Below are 19,426 nucleotides of genomic sequence, written 5' to 3' on the forward strand. Positions count from 1 at the left end.
CCGCATCGGGCTCCCTGCTCAGCGGGGAGCCTGCTTCTCCCTCTCCCACTCCCCCAGCTTGTGTCCCCTCTCTCACTGTCTCTCTCCCTGTTAACCAAATAAATAAAATCTTTTAAAATTTTTATTTATTTATTTGACATACAGAGATCACAAGTAGGCAGAGAAGCAGGCAGAGAGAGAGGAGGAAGCAAGCTCCCTGCTGAGCAGAGACCCCCCCACCTCAAAGTGCGGCTGGATCCCAGGACCCTGGGAACATGACCTGAGCCAAAGGCAAAGGCTTTAACCCACTGAGCCATCCAGGCACCCCAATAAATAATATCTTTTTTTAAAAATTTGTATGTTTAAGGTGTGCTGCTCATTGATTTGATACACTTATATATTGCAAAATGATTACCACCAAAGTGTTAGCCAATACGTCCAACCCATCACATAATTACCATTTCTTTTTTTGTGGTGAGTCCATTTAAGATCTACTCTCTTAGCAACTTCCAAGTATATAATACAGTATTATTAACTATAATCACCATGTGCACATTAGATCCTCAGAACTTGTTAAATTTTTAATTTTATCTTATTTATTTATGTAACAAAGAGAGAGACAGTGAGAGAGGGAACACAAGCAGGGGGAGTGGTAGAGGGAAAAGCAGGCTTCCTGCTGCACAGGGAGCCTGATGTGGGACTCACTCCCAGAACCCTGGGATTATGACCTGAGCCAAAAGCAGACGTCCAACAACTGAGCCACCCAGGAGCCCCAGAACTTGTTAATCTTATAACTGGAAGTTTGTGTCCTTGGACCGATACCTCCCCATTACCCTTACCTTGAATTCCTGGTAACCATTACTCTATTCTCTATTCTCTGTTTTTCTGAGTTTTGCTTCTTGAAATTCCACATAAGAGTGATATCACACAATATTTGTCCTGTGTCTGAGTTACCTCACTTAGCATAATGGTCCACCAAGTTGTCACAATGGGCACAACTTCCTCCTTTCTTGTGGCTGAATAACAAACATACCATTGTGTGTGAGTATGTATGCACATACACATACAGATACACGTTATAAACAATGTATATTATATATGCAATGTATACACACACACACATCTTTTTTTTTAATTATTTTTATTAACGTATAATATATTATTTGCCCCAGGGGTACAGGTCTGTGAATCATCAGGCTTACACATTTCACAGCACTCACCATAGCATACACCCTCCCCAATGTCCATCATCCAGCCACCCTCTCTCTGCTCCCCCACCCCCCAGCAACCCTCAGTTTGTTTCCTGAGATTAAGAGTCTCTTATGGTTTGTCTCTCTCCCAATCCCATCTTGTTTCATTTTTTCCTTCCCTACCCCCCACAGCCCCCCACTCTGCCTCTCAAATTCCTCATATCAGGGAGACCATATGAGAATTGTCTTTCTCTGATTGACTTATTTCACTCAGCGTAATACCCTCTAGTTCCATCCATGTCGTTGCAAATGGCAATATTTCATTTCTTTTGATGGCTGCATAGTATTCCATTGTATATATGGACCACATCTTCTTTATCCATTCATCTGTTGATGGACCTCTAGGTTCTTTCCATAGCTGGGCATCTTTATGCAGCCATCTAGTGATTGACATTTAGGTTGTTTCCACATTTTGGCTATTGTGAATAGAGCTGCAGTGAATATGGGAGTCCTAGTGAGATATTTAATCTCATGAGTTAAATTTCATGGGTGTACATGAGCTCAGTCTCATGATTTTGCATACCTGCTCTAGACCAACAACCCTGGTTGTAGTTGGGTTCCCCCAGAAGCAGCTCCTGTGACAAGGATTCCAGTGGAGGTAAGTTATTTTGGGAGGTGAGCCCAGAAAAGGCAAGTAGGGGGAGTGAAGAAAGAAGAAAAGAAAGGAAAAGAAGCTATGAAAGCATGTTTCTCAAGCAAGCTCTCCCTGGGGCAGTTGGGGTTCATTCCCTCTGTGGATATATTCACTTCAGAGGGGTGAGGGAGCTGAGGCGTGTAGACACCAAGCCCAGTTGGTCATTGTTGAGAGCTTGTGCTGGGGGTAATTCCCCAGTAATCCTGGCTGGCTGCACATGTGAGTGGAGTAGGCTTTCATGGCAGAGAATGCCCTCAGACAAACAGATGTGAGCACTGGCTGGGGGAAGTCAGGCTGATGTTCACTGACCTGGTCAGAGCAAAGCGCTATGGACAGGGGCATCTGCTATACCTCAATTTCCCCCTTGGTCTCTGACACTCCATCCCAGTCTCCTTCTCTTCCTCAGCCCTAAGACTGGGGCTGTCCAGGGCTTCAGTCTTGACTCTCTCCTCTCCCCCAGCTGATCAGTATAATCATATGGAGTTAAATACCATCCCCATGCCAGTACTCCCCAAATCTATACCCTACATCAGTCACACCCTCTGAACGGCAGACCCATAATACCAACAACCAAAAATCAATCAACATGAGGAGTGATGTCAGCAAAAATGTCAGGGTAATGACTATCAAAAATTCCTCCTTCAGAGAGCAATGAGAAAATTGGAATTGGACAGTGAAGGTAAGTGCACAACCGTGTGAATATACTATAACCCACTGAACTGTACATGTCTAAATGGTGAATGCATGAATTTATGTTTAAATGGTGAGTGGTGGGGCGCCTGGGTGGCTCAGTGGGTTGAGCCGCTGCCTTCGGCTCAGGTCATGATCTCAGGGTCCTGGGATCTGGCCCCACATCAGGCTCTCTGCTCGGCGGAGAGTCTGCTTCCCTCTCTCTCTCTCTGCCTGCCTCTCTGCCTACTTGTGATATCTCTCTCTCTCTCTGTCAAATAAATAAATTTTTAAAAATCTTTTTTAAAAATGGTGAGTGGTGAATTTTACAGTATGTCTTAATTTAAAAATCCATTAATGTGTGATGCCTGGCTCAGCCAGTAGAGCATGCGATTCTTGATCTCAGGGTTGTGAGTTTCAGCCCCATATTGGATGTAGAAGTTACTTAAAATAAAATCTTAAAGGGGCACCTAGGTAGCTCAGTCAGTTGAGCATCCAGCTCTTGGTTTCAGCTCAGGTCGTGATCTCAAGGTCATGGGATCAAGTCGGGCTCTACAGTCAGCACGGAGTCTGCTTGAGATTCTCTCTTTTCCTCTCCCTCTGCCCCTCTTGACCACTCCCACACACTAAATAAATAAATAATAAAAATCTTTCTAATTTTTAAAAATTAAATAAAATCGTAAAAATAAATAACAATCAGGGGCGCCTGGGTGGCTCACTGGGTTAAACCTCAGCTTTTGGCTCGGGTTGTGGTCTTGGGGTCCTGGAATCAAGCCCCGCGTTCGGCTCTCTGCTCAGCGGGGAGCCTGCTTTCCCTTCTCTCTCTGCCTGCCTCTCTGCCTACTCGTGATTTCTGTCAAATAAATAAAAAATAAATTTTAAAATAAATAAGTAAATAAATAAATATCAATGTAACCCACCATATTAACAAGCAAGAAAAAAAAAGAAAGAAAACTTTTTTTTTAAGATTTTTTATTTAATTATTTGACAGAGAAAGATCACAAGTAGACAGAGAGGCAGGCAGAGGGAGAGGAGGAAGCAGGCTCCCCGCTGAGCAGAGAGCCTGATGCGGGACTCGATCCCAGGACCCTGAGATCATGACCTGAGCCGAAGGCAGAGGCTTTAACCCACTGAGCCACCCAGGCGCGCTGAAAGAAAACTTTTTAACCGTATTAGTTGACACAGAAAAAGCCCTTGACAAAATCCAACACCCATGCCTGATAAAGACTGTCAGCAAGCTAGAAATAGGAGGGACTGCCACAACCTGATGTTCTGCTTCCACACAAACCTACAGCTAACATTCTACTTCAAGACTAAATGTGTTTCCCCTAAGATATAAAACAAGGCAAAACTGTCTCCTTTTACCACTCCTATTCGATATCGTCCTGAGGTCCTGCCCCATGCAATAGGGCAAGAAATTCCTAGTCACGACATCAAAAGCCAGAAAACAAAAACGTGTGTCCACTCAAAGCCTGTACACACAATGTTTGTAACAGCTCTACTCATAATCTCCAAAAACCGGAAATAACGCAAAAGTCCGCCAATGAGTAAATGCTCAGGCATACGGGGATACATCCTTACCATGAGGGAATATTACTCAGTAAGAGAAAGAGGAAACTATTAGAATACTAACACCATAGATGAATCTCAAAGATCATTATGCTGAGTGAAAAACAGCAAATTTCAATAGGATGCAGAATGTATGATTCCATTTTGTGTGTGTGTGTGTGTGTGTGTGTGTGTGTGTGTGTGTGTTTTAAGGCGAAAGTAAAAGGATGAAGAACAGATCAATGGTTGCCAAGGGTTAGGACTGGTGGGAAGGCATGACCACAAAAATGCAGAGTGAGGAATTTTTTTGGAGTGGTAGGCTAGATGTAAATCTACGCACGTGTGAAAACACAGATCTGTGCATACATACAAAGTAAATTTTATAGTATGTTATTTTGAAAACTAAAAAAAAAGTTTAAATGGGAAAAAGATCTGAACACATACTTCACCAAAGATGATGAGTTTCAAATAAGCACATGAAGCGATGCACTTATTTTCAAATTAAACACAAATAAAAAGCACAGTGAAGGGCGCCTGGGTGGCTCGGTGGGTTGGGCCGCTGCCTTCGGCTCGGGTCGTAATCTCGGGGTCCTGGGATCGAGTCCCGCATCCGGCTCTCTGCTCCGCGGGTAGCCTGCTTCCCTCTCTCTCTGCCTGCCTCTCTGTCTACTGTGGTCTCTCTCTGTCAAATAAATAAATAAAATCTTTAAAAAAAAAAAAAAAAAGCACAGTGAAGTACCACTATATCACCAGAAGAGCTGACATTAGGAAAACTGACAATAGCAAGGGTTAACAAAGATGTGGAGTCACTGGCACTCTCATGCATCACCACTGGGAAGACAAAATGGTACAGCCACTTGAGAAAACAGCCGGATGGTTTCTTGAAGGTCGACAAGCACCATAAAACCTAGCCGTCTCATGCCTCAGGAAACATACCTAAGAAAAATGCAAACGGCAAACGTGTCCAGATGATGAATGTTTATAGAAAATTCATTCATAACACCCAGAATTGAAAAGTACCAAAATGTCCCTCAAGTGACAAATGGATAAGCCAATCGCTGCGTATCTGTAACACACATCATGCATACTGTTGTCAGCAATTAAAAAAAAAAAGCACAAAGCACATGACACTCATAAGGACTGATGTATCTTATAACATGCATGAGTCGCAAAAGCATTAATGGTGAGTTTTGAAAGCCAGATTCAAAACACAACACACTGCATAATTCCATTTGTATGAAATTCTAGAAAAGGCAAAACTATAGGGAGGACAGCAAACCCCTGATTGTTACAGCCAGAGGTGTGGGAGGATATTGACTACACAAGAGTGTGAGGAAACATGATTGTGGTAGTGGTTTTGTGATTATGCATTTGTCCAAACTCATCATGTTTTACACTTAAAAATGATTAACTTTTTTTAAGTTTTTTTTATTTATTTGACAGAGAGAGATCACAAGTAGGTAGAGAGGCAGGCAGAGAGAGAGAGAGGGAAGCAGGCCCCCCACTGAGCAGAGAGCCCGATGTGGAACTCGATTCCAGGACCCTGGGATCACGACCCGAGCCGAAGGCAGCGGCTTAACCCACTGAGCCACCCAGGTGCCCAAAACAGATTAACTTTATGTTAGTGGGACACCTGGGTGACTCAGTTGGTTAAGGATCTGCCTTCAGCTTAGGTCATGATCCCAGGGTCCTGGGATCGAGCCCCTCATTGAGCTCCCTGCTCAGCAAAGAATCTGCTTCTCCCTCTGCCCCTCAACCTGCTCGTGCACACTCTCTCTCTCTCTTTCTCTCTCAAATGTAAATAAATAAAAATCTTTTTAAAAAAAAAACCTTTATTATATGTTAGTTATACCTCATAAAGCTGAACAAAAATAAATGAATAGGTAAATGATGGAAGGAAAGACGGCAGGAAGGGAGAGAAGGGGAGAGAGAGAGAGAGAGAGAGGAAGAGGAAAGGAAAGGAGGAAGAAAAGAAGAAAGAAAGAAATGGAGAACACATCCTCCCTTCCTTCTTCTGGGAGAAAGAAAAAGAGAGAGAGAGAGAGAGAGAGAGAGAGGGAGAAAGAAAGAAGAAAGAAAGAAAGAAAGAAAGAAAGAAAGAAAGAAAGAAAGAAAGAAAGAAAGAAAGAAAGGAAGGAAGGAAGGAAGAGAGAAAGAGCGAAAGAAAGGAGCAAAGGGCAGGATATAGGCAAGTTCTGGAACTGGACCTTGGAACTTGTAATGATAGAGAGACTTCACCACCCCTAGGCCAGAAGGGCTAAGGAGAGGGAGAGAGAATAAATACTCAGACTCGCAGAGGGCAGCTAGGAGAGCACCACAGCTACCTGCAGGAGAAGAACCAGGAAAATAAGTGCATTCTATTTTCTCCTCTTCCATCTCATCGGCCAAACCCAAATGGAAGCCGGAGGACAGAGGAGCCCAACGACGCCATCTGCTTGCGTCATACTCCCAAGCACAGAACAGAGTGGAGAAGGGGGAGGGTAGGTCTGGAGGGGCGATCAGTGGACACACAGCTGTTTTAGAATTATCTTGTCAGTCAAGAAGTCTCTGCCCCTCACCCGCACACAGACATGCTCTCTCTCTCCCTAGAATAAATACATAAATCTTTTTTTAAAAACTCAACTAGGATAAGGTCTCTGAAACTTGTGGCTGCCAGTGAAGTCACATGCGCATGAATCTCTGAATCTCACTAGCTCATTGAGGAAGTGAACAGACTTCCTATTCTCCCACGAGACACCCCTCTCCCAACCATTCCAGGGAGCCCGCAGAGCAGAGAAGTCTCACATGTACTTACAAAAAGCTGGCTCCACCAGACATGAAAATAGGTTCCACCTTGTGGAACAAGCATCTCCGATTTAATTTTTTATTATTTATTTATTTATTTATTTATTTATTTGACAGAGGGAGAGAGAGAGAGCACAAGCAGGGGGAGCAGCAGAGGGAGAGGGAGAAGCAGACTCCGCACAGAGCAGAGTGCCCGACGTGGGACTCGATTCCAGGACCCTGGGATCATGACCTGAGCCAAAGGCAGAGATGCTGAACGACTGAGCCACCCAGGCGCCCCTCCAATGCCCTGTTTATATAAAGTCAGGGTGGCAGGATAAAGTAAGCATAGTGGGTAGAAAGAATGACTTTGTCTTCCTTTGAGTAGCACTCAGGAAGAAGATCCCCAAATGTTTTGGTTTCTCCCCTGAGTCAACTCATACACACAGCTAAGGTGGCTCTCTCTGGAGCCAAGGATTCAAGTGCAAAGATTTTATCTGAAAAATTATTCCAGAAATACCCAGTATGAACATTCCAAAAAGAAATATCCCACAAAGTCCCAGGGAAGGGACTCCCAGGAAAGTTAGTTGCTGCCACAGGCAATGGGCTCGATCCCAGTGGACATCCTCTGAGTCTGTGGGACGCACCTCTGAATTTCCCCCACAGAGGAGCAAGGAGACTGGGGTATTTATCCATCAACTCCTATCCACCTCTCAGTTTTGAGGGCAATTCCTGCCCCACACAAGAGAAAGCCCCCAGGTAGAGAGTTTTTGGGGTTCTGAGACTCTGCCAACATCTGGAGTGGTAAGATCCAAAGGGACACAATGGCAGGCCCACTATCCATCCCCTAACTCGCCTGAAATACCATAAGAGCAGAGAGTGGGCCATATAATTCCTCATTCTACTCCCAACTAGTCCAGAATTTGGCATGCAGTAAGTGCCCAACAAGCAACCAGAGGCTAGATGAACATGCATAAAATAAACTTAAGACAATGATAAAAGAGATTGTTCCATCTCCAAAGATTCATCCAGAGGTGGGGAGAGAGAGGGGACATGTATTAGTTGTTTCCACAGAAAGCCTATTTCTGCAAACCTGATTGTCCCTAAGTTTAACAAACACACAAATACACACACACACACACACACACACACACACACACACCCCTCCAATTTCAGAGCAGAGACCTCTTGCTTTAAGAAATCAGCACATCCCACATCCCACTGCCACAGTAACTGGTTGAGCAGTGGTGTTGAAGAGAAACTCCCCCCACTCCCAGGTAACAACTGGCCATGTCTGGAGACATTTTCCGTTGTTGCAAAGGAAGGGGGGTGTTGCTGCAAGCATCTAGTGGGTGGAGGCCAGGGATGCTGTTAAACATTTTACAATGCATAGGATCAGCCCTCAGAGCGAAGAATGATCTGGCCCCAAATGTTGATACAGTCAATGTTGAGAACCCTAAGTCAGAGGACAGATACATGATCCAGTTGGGGCCAATACAAAATCAACCTCAAAACTAGAAGCTTCTGAAGGCACCTGGGTGGCTCAGTCGGTTGAGCATCTGCCTTTGGTTCAGATCATGATCTTGGGGTCCTGGGAGAGAGCCCCATGTCATGTTCCCTCCTCAGAGGGGAGCCTGCTTCTCCCTCTCCCTCTGCCGCTCCCGCCCCTCAGTTGTGCTCTCTCGCTCGCTCTCTCTCAAATAAATAAAATCTTAAAAAAAAAAAAAAACTAGAAGCTTCTCAAGTCTCTGGAAAGTGCAATATGGTCTATGCCCTTTGCCCTGATTTTGCTAACAGAGGAGGGTTAGAGCTGTGTGGGGTGGGAAGAGAGATTAGGCTGGGTCTTAGTGGAGCCTGAGGGTGACACTGATGCCCAGAGAAAAATCTAGAGAGATAAAGAGAAATTCAGCCCTTGCTCACCTCATCTGAGCCACTAGATCAAATCTCCCCTGAAGCTGGTCCTCTTTAGTTAAATGAGCTGTTAAATTCCTTTCCTGTTTAAGCCAATTGAGTCGGCTTTTTTGTCACTTGCAACCAAGGGCACTCCAAATGGATAGGGTAGGCAGTCAGCGAGATGTGAGTGGGGGACAAATGCTTTCCAACTGACCAAAAGGACGACACCGAGTTCCGCACAGCAGAGACAGACCCATGAGGGCGCGGAGAGGATGGGCGTGCGTTCTCCCCTCCAATCACTGCCCTCCAGTAACCTCTAGCTTCTTAATAATACATTTACCTTGCGGTTCTGACACCCCCTTCAGGGAGGGCTGCCAGGATAGTTCCACGAGGACCTTGGGGTGGGTGGGGGAGGGGGGCCAACCCCCCACCAAGCCAACCAGTAGGAGGAGTCCCTTAGATGATGGGAGGCAGCCCCAGGCAGAGACCACCCAAGCTGTGTGCCGTGTTTTGGCCTTACAAAATTGATGAAAGCAAAAGGGAAAGAAACCGATCATAAAGCAGGTAAGCAGAGACGCTTCTTTTGAATCCCAGGTTTGTCTTCCTCAACCAACCCAGCTGCAACGCAGTATTGATTTGCAGAGCCCCTGCTTCCGTGATGACGGTCTCAAAATGGCTCCAAATGATTTTGTACTGCAAAATAAAACCAAACCCCTGAAACCAGAGAGAGAGAGGTAGAGAGAGCCAGCCCTAGCTATGACCTGTGACCCATGCAAGTGTAAAAGCAAGACAACCCTGACCCCTCTAGAGTTGCCACTTCCGGACCTGCTTACTCTCCCTTCCTGGGAATACACTTTATCTTTTACTGTATCAAACTCTTGCTTGAGAATTTAGCTCTCAAGTCTTTTCTCAGCCAAACTCAAGAACCAAGAACTGAGATCAGCGGAGAGGCAGAGAAGGGACCCGGCCAATGACAAAATGACAGGATGGACGATTAACCCAATCTCCTTTCCAGGTGGGTCCCCGGTATAAACACCACGTCATTTGGGGGCGGAGCTGGTTGCAAGACACAGAAACCCTTTCAAGCTGGTATGTGGAAGGGAGGATCCATTCCACGGTGCAACATTGTCTCCAGAACCCAAAGGAGGATGAGGGAGAGGGGAGACTCCTGCAGAACCAGCGTTGGGCACTTAAGGAAGCAATGAATAAGGACCTGTTGAAGTCACTGGGTTGCATGCTCAAGTCACTGGAACGGACGCTCCATCTGGAACTGAGAGATGCCTCCAATGCTCCGGAGACATCTGAGCTCTCATCTCTGCTTCTGTCAGCCCCATTCTTCTGCTCTGTGTGCTCAGCTGCCCTCACCACCCCAGATTGGCCACCCATATTTCTCCATCTGCCTTTGGCCTTAGAAGTTCCGGCGACTGACCACTTTCTTAACATCTCAATAAAAACCTTCGGGGGGGCAGGGGACTCTGATGGGCTCACCTCGAGTCAGGTGACCACCTCTGAGCCACAATCAGTGGAGTCAGCTGTCAAAAGCGGAAGCAGGGGCGGGAGGACAAGCTAAAGGGCTTCGCTCCAAGATGGCAGCTCACACATTGGCCCTGGAGATACGGAAGATCCACCGGTACCACCAACCGCGCCCCCCCAGACACAGACCAGTGACACGGAGTGTTAACTATTCCTTTATTAGGTGGTGAGGGGAGTGGGAGCTGTACAACACAAGGCCTGGGAACTTAGCTACACAGGGATTGTGGCCAGAAGCCACATTACAAAAATAGCCTAAAAATACTTCTATTCTGCCCCCCGGGGCTGGGCCAGGGGAGTACCAGGAGGAGGGGGTGCCACGCAGGTGGTTCCTTCCCTTCCTAGAGCCCCATATTTACAGGGAGACAAAGTGAAACGCACACATCTCCCCCGGTCGTCCTGTTCTCACCAGCTACCCCCACCCAGTTCTCCAAGGGAGTAGCCCAGGCTCTAGGGTAGGGGGGACCTGGGGCGGGCTCTGTGGGCCAGAAGGGTCCTTCCCCGGCAAAGCTATAGAACAAGTTCCATATGGAATGCAGTGAAGTGAGGGAGGCGGGATAGGAAAGAGGCTCCCAAGTCTCACCCAAGCCCTGCCCCGGAGGGTACGTCCAAGGGTGCCTACGTGGTACACACCAGGGTTGTGTACTCGGTACACAGGATCCCGGTCATGCCTGTGTACTCGGTACACAGAATCCAGCTTGGCCGAATGGGCCCACAGACTCAGCCCCACGGGGGCACTGGGGGGTTCGCGGGGGCAGGGAGTGTCTCCATATATATATTTTGTAAAAAATAATAATAATAATAAGTTTGCTTAAATGAATTTGTTTCTATACAAAATGTAAAAAAAAAAAAAAAAAACCCATAATAATAATCCACTCGTGTCAGAGTGTAAGGACAGAGACCAGAGAGGGCGGGGAGGAAGAATGTGGGAAAGGGGGTGCAGGAGGAGGTCCCAGGCTCTTCACAAGGCCCAGAGGGCGGGGGTCAGCACGCACCCCCTATAAATAAAGGAGGACTGAAAAAGCCTAGGCTGGTGACCCATCTCAGTCAGCTTCAGGGGGGTGGGGGGGCTTCAGGAGGGGAGGGGGGGAGAGAAGAGAATGGAAAGGTCTAAAAAGAAAGAGAGAGTCAGGATGGGATGTCTGTTCGGCCCCCCAAAATCCAGGAACTGAAGAGCCTTCAGGCCAACACCTGCCTCTTGGGGGTGACTTCGGGCTGGGGCCCCAGCTGGGTCTGGGCCTGAGCTAGCGGGCCTGGGACAGAAAGGGGGAGCGGCTGGGCAGGCAGTGCCCCAGCGGCTGTGGCCGTAGGCCCCGTGGCAGTGGCTGGGCTGGGCGTGGAGTCCGACCAGTCCGAGAGCAAGGGAGGCGAGGGGCTGGCCCAGTGCTCAGGGGACTCGGGGGATGGGGTCAGGTAAGGGTGCTCGCTCGGGACCCTCAGGAAGCGGGCCTTGGGGGGGCTGCCATGGGTGCCAGCTGCCGGGTACTCTTCGCCGTGTCCCGCAGCCGCCAGATATGGCGGGGGCCGTTCCTGGGGGGACACGGGGGTCCCAGGATTCAGCAGCTGGGGCCCCGGCGCCAGCGGCAGCAGGAATGAGGGGCCTGGCGGGGCAGGTGGAGGCAGCCGGGCCCAGTCGAGGGGAACGGCCACGGGGTTCAGTAGACCCAAGCTGAGCACGCAGCCCCCAGGAGGCTGGCGCCCTAGACCCGCCCGGCCCGCACCACCAAGCTGAGCCAGGGACACGGCCGTGGCAGTGGCTGCTGCATAGGGCCCTTCAAGGGAGAAGCCACCAGGGGATGCAGGGGGCCCACCGAAGGGCCGCGGGGAGTCCAGCGAGTCCACGGGCGACAGTGTGACCGAGCTCTCGGCCAGGGGACCCGGGCAGGCCAGCGTCAGCTTCTTGCCCCGTCCCCGGGTGCCCTGTGGCCCCAGCCCCGCCTTCCCTGGTGGCCTCCGGCTCTTCTTGCCCCCTGACTGTGCCACCTTGAGGCCAGGAAGGAAGGCCCCTGGGGGGCAGAGGAGGGGCCCCAGGCCATGTGGGCCATGAGGGCTACGGGGCCCACTGGGCTGGTCCAGCAGGCGCACGATGTCCTGGTGCAGCCGCTCCTGGGCCACATCCCGCGGCAGCCTGTCCAGGTGGTCCGTGATCTCACGGTTGGCAAAGTGGTCCAGCAGCAGCTTGGCAGCCTCGTAGCTGCCCTCCCGGGCAGCCAGAAACAATGGAGTTTCCTCCTGAGGGGGAGTGGGGCACAGAACCCACCAGAGGTCAGCGTCACGAGAGCCAGGACTAACTCCTGGCCAAGATCTCATAGGCCCCTGGTGGACACTGAGAGCCAAGAATCCATACTCTCCAGCCCAACAGACTTGGCTAGAATCCCAGCTCTGCTAACAGAAACTGGGCAAGTGATCTTAAAGCACTTTCATCCAGGACCTACTAAGCACCACGCCTCAAAGCCAGGACTAGAGTAAGGAAAGTAAGGTACTCTCTTTAGGCACAACATTTAAGGGGTGTCAAAAACGAATCATCAAAATAAATGATATTTTAATGCATTACTTTTTAAATTAAGAGTATTGCAAAAGATACATAATGAATAAAATATCCAAACGTCCGATAAGGACAGAATCTACCCTGTGCCCCTCCAGGCCTCACTCTTCCCATTTATAAAGTGAGGAGAGTAACTTCCCCTTGCTAGGGTTTTAAAACAGCGATCATAACACTTACGTTTTACTGAGGATCTGCTAAGCATTTTACAAATGTTTGAGTTCACTGAATCCTCAGGAGACAAAAGTGTGGTGGGTCCTAGTGCTTCCCCACTTCAAGATGAGGACAGTAAAGCTCAGAGATGTTAAGCAATTTGCCCAAGTTCACACAGCTGTTTCCTCTGACCCTGGTGGAGCCTGTTAGGTCCAAATCCTACACTGAAACCTGGCTGCAGGCAAGACAGATGCCCCCACTAACTTACCCCGCCCTGCTCTTTGCCACATTTAGGGAATTGTTCCAGGGCTGACTGCCTGGTGGGTCAAGGGCTGGGGCTCACCTTGCTATCCTGCATGTCCTTGTTGGCTCCATTTTTGAGCAGGGCCAAGGTGGCCTCCACATTGTTGACTGCCGCTGCCCAGTGTAAGGCTGATTTCCCTGGGGGGGGTGCAGGAAGAGAGGTCAGGTTAGGACTGGGTTCATTTGCTAGGATCCCATGGCAGAGGGAGGGGAAGTATCCAGAATCTGGCCTTTTAGCGGGGTGGGCTGGGGGGGGGGGTCTGCCATGAGTATCTGACCATGTGTTTGGATCCATGTATGTGCAGACCTGTGGAGTGACTCTCTCTGTCCAGGGAACCTACAGTGTGTGACTGTCCATAAGCGGGGGTACTATGTGGGGCGCTGGTTGTAGCTAGAGCTGGGCTTGTCCAGTGCAGTAGCCACCAGGCACATACTGCTCTTCAGATTTAAACTAATTACAACTAAACAACATAGGTGCTCGACGGGGAAAGGACAGTCTTCTCAACGAACACTGTTGGAACAATTGGCTCTCCACATGCAAAAGAATAAAGTTGGGTCCCTACCTCACACCAAATACAAAAATTCACTCAAAATGAACCAGAGACCTAAACGTAAGAGCTCAAACTATAAAATATTTACAGGAAAACATAGGACTAAAACTTCATGACTTTGAATTAGGCAAAGGATTCTTAGATATGATACCAAAAAACAAGCAACAATAACAAGAGAAATAGATATATTGAACTTCACCAAAATTAAAATGTTTGTGCTTCTGCGTGAAAAGAAACCCTATAAATGGGAGAAGTAGTTATAAACTATATGTCTACTAAGAGACCTAAATCTGGAACATATAAAAAACTCAAAACTCAATAATAAAAAGACAAAAACCCACTATGTTAACTATGCTGGAATTAAAAGAATTTTTTAAGTGATCTTCCCTTTTTTTTTTTTTTAAAGATTTTATCCATTTATTTGACAGAGAGAGCACAACCAGGGAGAGCAGCAGGCAGAGGGAGAGGGAGAAGCAGGCTCCCTGCAGAGCAGGGAACCCCATGCGAGACTCGATCACAGAACCCCGGGATCATGACCCAAGCTTGAGGCAGTTGCTTAACCCAGGCACCTGGCACCTGGAATTAAATTTTTTCTTAAAGATTTTATCTGTTTATTTGATAGAGAGAAAGAGATCACAAGTAGGCAGAGATGCAGGCAGAGAGAGAGGAGGAAGCAGGCTCCCCGCCGAGCAGAGAGCCCAAAGCAGGACTCAATCCCAGGACTCTGAGATCGTGACCTGAGCCGAAGGCAAAGGTTTAACCCACTGAGCCACAAAAGCACCCCTGAAATCTTTTAAAAAACAAAAAAGACCCCAAAGTTGAAAAAAAAAAATTAAAAATGGGCCAAGGATCAGAATAGACATTTCTCCAAAGAAGATCTACAAATGGGCAATAAGCACAGGGAAACACGCTCAATATATTATCCAGCAGGGAAATAAAAATCAAAACCACAGTGAGATGCCCAGGCACACCCACTAGGAAGGCACACACGACAGACAGTAACAACTGTTTGGGAGGACATGGAGAAACTGGAACTGGAACCCTCGTGCACCACTGGCAGGGGCATCAAACCGGGGCGGGGACTGTGGAAAACAGTCTGGCCGCTCCCCACGAGGTCCAACACAGAGTGATCACATGACCACACGACCCACCCAGCAATGCCACTCCTGGATTTGTACCCAAGAGAAATGAAAACATACATCCACACCAAAACATGAACACGAATGTTCACAGTAGTGGTAGCCGAAAAGCAAAAACAACCCTAATATCCATCAATGGATAAACCGATGAACAAAATGTATATCCATACAACCGAATGTTATTTGACCATTAAAAAATTAAAAACAGGGACGCCTGGGTGGCTCAGTGGGTTAAAGCTTCTGCCTTCAGCTCGGGTCATGGTCCCAGGGTCCTGGGATGGAGCCCCACATAGGGCTCTCTGCCCAGCAGGGAGCCTGCTTCCTCCTCTCTCTCTGCCTGTCTCTCTGCCTATTTGTGATCTCTGTCTGTCAAATAAATAAATAAAATCTTTTTTAAAATTTTAAAAACAAGTTAAAAGTACTGATCCATGCTACCACACTTCATAAACCTTAAAAACATTACGCTGAGTGAAAGAAGCCAATCAAAAAAGACCACATATTATTTGATACCCCTTATAGGAAATATTCAGAGTAGGCAAATCCATAGATAGAGAAAGTACATTCATTAGTGGTTGCCCAGGGCTAGGAAGACAAGATTGGAGGGGGTCAGTAATAGTGAGAGCTTGTGTTCCAGGTGATGAAAATGTTCTAAATTGTAGTGTGATGACAGTGGCACAACCATGTGATTATATGAAAAGCCACTGGATGTTATACTTCCAATGGCTAAATTGTATGGTATGTGAATTATATCTAAATAAAGCCTTGAAAAAAAAAAAAAAAAGCAAGCACAACAAAGGTTAAAAAATTAAATAAGAGTGCCTGGGTGGCTCAGTCAGTTAAGCATCTGCCTTCAGCTCAGGTCATGATCCTGGGATCCTGGGATCAAGCCTGGCCTTGGGTTCTCTGCTCAGCGGCGAGCCTGCCTCTCCCTCTCCCTCTGCCTCTCCCCCCACCAACTCATGCTTACTCTCTCGCTCTGTTTGAAATAAATAAATAAAACCTTTAAAAAATTTTAAATGAAATAAGACATTTAGCCCTTCATTCACCCTAGCCACATTTCAAGAGCTCCAAAGCCACCAAGTGTGGCCAGCGGCCACCACAATGGATGGCACAGACCAGGAATATCTCCATCATCATGGAAAGTTCTATTGGACAGCGGTCCTCCAGAGCCACAGTTCTCAACTGGGGTGATGTCCCCACCCAGGGACATTTGCCAATGTCTGAAGACATTCTGGGCTGTCACAGCTAGGGAGTGGAGTGCTGCTGGCATCTAGTGGGTCAAGGCCAGGGATGCCACTTAATATTCTACTTTGCAAGGACTGCCCTCCTCACAAACAATCATTCAACCCCTAGTGTAAATGGCGCAGAGGTTGAGAACAGCAGCTCCCAAGGATGCTTATGAGCATCTGTGTGAGATCCTCCGGCCATGAGGGCAGGTTGCTGTGAATCCACTTGGGCCAGGACCTGGGCCATCAAGCCATCTCCACAGAGGTAGGTAACACCACGTGTGGATTTGGCTAATTCACAAACATAGTATGCCAACTGTCCAGCAGAGGGCAGCAGAGTAGGTTCTTCTAACAAAACAGATGGAAATGATGTGCCTTGGGGAAGGCCCCCTTTTTCTAAGTCACTGAGGTGTCCTATGGGCTAGGGGACGCCGTGAAAAAAGAAAAAAAAAGCATGTGAGTTTAAGTCCATGTCAAAGCCCTCATATGTGAGTTTCAGTGATTGGGTCTCAAAGTAATTCACCTAATTCACATAACATACATGACAGTCGGGGCCCAAGGGACACCCTCTAAAGCCTCCACCCAATGCTACTGCCCACAGCTTACCGAGCTCATCCACGGCATTGACATCAGCATGGCTGGCAATGAGCTCTTCCACCATGCCCTCCACCGCCAGGCGGGCTGCCAGGATCAGTGCCGTGGAGCCATCTGCCATGCGGGCATCCAGGTCTGTGGAGCGGTTCCGGATGAGAATCTAGAAGAGAAGGCATGCAGAAGGGAGGGTCATGGCATTAACAGAGGGACCAGGAGCATCCCTAAGTCCCCTGAATTCCCCAATCCCCGTAGCCCCTAGACTCCACAAAGTTCGGGAAGCAGCTACCTGCCAGCCACGATACATTGCCACTTCCCAAATGAGAAAAACAGAGCTGTATTTTGCAGGACGAGGGCTCAAACCCAGGTCTGATGCATGTGCCAGTTCCAGAGTCCAAAGGGGTTGGTGCATCTCACCTGGAACACACCCTGGGCATCCGCGGTGACAGCAGTGTGCAAAGGAGTGCGCCCTGAGTGGTCCTGGGCATTGGTGTCTGCCCCCGCATCCAGCAGCCGCTTGGCTGCATCAGCCCGGGCATAGCGGGCAGCCAGGTGCAGGGCCGTCTCGCCTGTGCGGTCAGTCCGTGCCCCAAGCTGGGCTCCCTGACAGATCAAGTCTGAGATGATGCTGGCTGATGTGTCTTCTGCCTCATCCTCCTCGGTGGGCATTGGCTCCAAGGCCCCCCCACAGAAGGAGGCCAGCATCAGTGGGGTGAAGCCATCTGTGGGGACCAGGAGTCTGTCACAAGGGAGGTGGGCACAGGGACCTTTCCAGGGAATACCACTGAGGACACTGCATTAGGAGGAAATGGGACACATAGGAGCACAAGAGGGAATGGTGCGTGCACACACACACCTGTGTCAGGTACCCCAGAAGCCAGCCCAGAGAAGGATTCACAGGCAGCCCTTCCGTGATTTGTCACGAGAGGGGATCCAGAAAGCAGGAGGGTATCCAGGAGGGAGGGAGGAGCAAGCCTTCAGCCTCAGGCAAATTCCCAGGAGGTTAGGTCAGCCTGATCCTGAAGGGGGACTCTGGAGGCTGAGCTGTACCTCAAACTGCTCGAGGCGAAAGAGCTGTGCCTTTCCCACGCCCCCACCCACTGGGTAAGAGCCACTCCAGGGACATAAGATCCCCAGGCAGCGCAGACCCTGGTAGCTTGAGGAATTTCAAAAGAGAGCCACAGGAGCAGGCCGTTTGGAACAAAAGCAAAATGAGCTGGTGGAGAACTACCCTGAAATGTGGCAAAGACTGATCCAAGAGGATCCAAATACTGTCATCTGCTACATTCCGCGTGAGCATTTGCCCTGGTTAGGGGAGCCACGCGCACCCCATTCCCCACCCTCCAGCCTTGGATAGTGCTAAACCCAGTCCCTGGCTCAAAGACAGCCTTTAGCCCCGCCCCCTGAATTCATCTGCATATTCCAACTCCCAGAGCACACTGATTAGCTGAGGGCTGAGCACGTGACTCTAGCCCATCCAATCAGAAGTCATTCTGGAACTTCTGCCGTTGCCGCTGGTAATACAGGTTTTATAAGGCTGGTGAGACTTGAGTCTACCGCGCAACCAAGGGAACGCCTCCGCAGGCTGGAGCTGGGCGGCCGTGCGTCCTGGACCCAAAAATCCATGACGCTTCTGGTTACAAAAGCCAGTAAATCCCTTGTTTTACTTCACCTAGTTTGAGCTGGGCTATTATCACTCACAACCAAGAGTCCTGATTAAACACAACCCCACAGACGCACGCTGGACACAGCCAACTCTCCCCCCCCAGAACGCAGACCTAGATGCAACTTTTCACAGCAGGACGGGGAAGGGGCATCCTTGGCGGGGAGGCCCCGTCACTGACCTGGGCCTCGCACATTGACATCCATGCCATCGGCATCCACATCGCCCTGCGGGGGTGTCAACGCCATGGCCGGCGCCACACGGATGTCGGCAGCAACCAGGTGGTGTTGGGTCCACTGGCGGCAATCCACAGTATCCTCGGCCCCCACACCGGGCTCCTCTACCTGGAGGCACAAGGACCAAGGCTCTCACAAGGAGTTGAGAGAGATACAGTTAGAGGGACGGTCTGAGCACCCTCACAGGTTCCTCTCATGGAAATGCACTCCCAGTCCCAAGATACCATGAATATTCTCCTTCTCTTATACCTACGGAAACAGGAAATTGACATGCTGGAGCTCAGAACTCCTCAAAGGAAGAACAGGGATTTTTTTTTTTTTTAAGATTTTATTTATTTACTTGAGAGAGAGAGAGCACGAGAGGGAAGAGAGTCAGAGGGAGAAGCAGACTCCCTGCTGAGCAGGGAGCCCAGTGCAGAACTGGATTCCAGAACTCCAGGATCATGACGCCAGCCCAAGGCAGTTGCTTAACCAACTGGGCCACCTAGACACCCCAGAAGAAGAGGGATTTTACTCTGGGTTGGAAGTGGGGAGGGCCAGAAACCCAAGATGGGTGATCAAGGAAGAGACAGAGAGCATAGCACCTGTCAGAACACACCTCTCTATACACGAGACATAACATACCAAAAATGAAATTAGGGGAACAATATCATGACACCAGTATCAAGAAGAATATAATATTTAAAAGTAAATTTAACAGAAGAAATGCAAAACTTGCATTCTGGAAGCTATAAATCACCGGTAAAAGAAATGCAG

General features: G+C 48.7%; 1 protein-coding gene across 1 annotated transcript in view; it reads right to left on the reverse strand.

Annotated features, from left to right (window-relative positions):
- Positions 1-10,411: 10,411 nt before the first annotated feature.
- NOTCH3 (notch receptor 3) overlaps positions 10,412-19,426 on the reverse strand; it is a 33,596-nt gene continuing 24,581 nt past the window's right edge. Inside the window, exons 29-33 of the mRNA XM_032313933.1 lie at positions 18,616-18,778; positions 17,189-17,493; positions 16,787-16,934; positions 13,305-13,402; positions 10,412-12,498 (exon numbers count right to left, since the gene is read on the reverse strand). Of these exons, the coding sequence (XP_032169824.1) occupies positions 11,446-12,498; positions 13,305-13,402; positions 16,787-16,934; positions 17,189-17,493; positions 18,616-18,778 (1,767 nt within the window). The 3' untranslated portion in view covers positions 10,412-11,445. The remainder of the gene's footprint in view (positions 12,499-13,304; positions 13,403-16,786; positions 16,935-17,188; positions 17,494-18,615; positions 18,779-19,426) is intronic.

Source organism: Mustela erminea, chromosome 1 (assembly GCF_009829155.1).
Source record: "Mustela erminea isolate mMusErm1 chromosome 1, mMusErm1.Pri, whole genome shotgun sequence".
NCBI classification, from domain to species: Eukaryota; Metazoa; Chordata; class Mammalia; order Carnivora; family Mustelidae; genus Mustela; species Mustela erminea.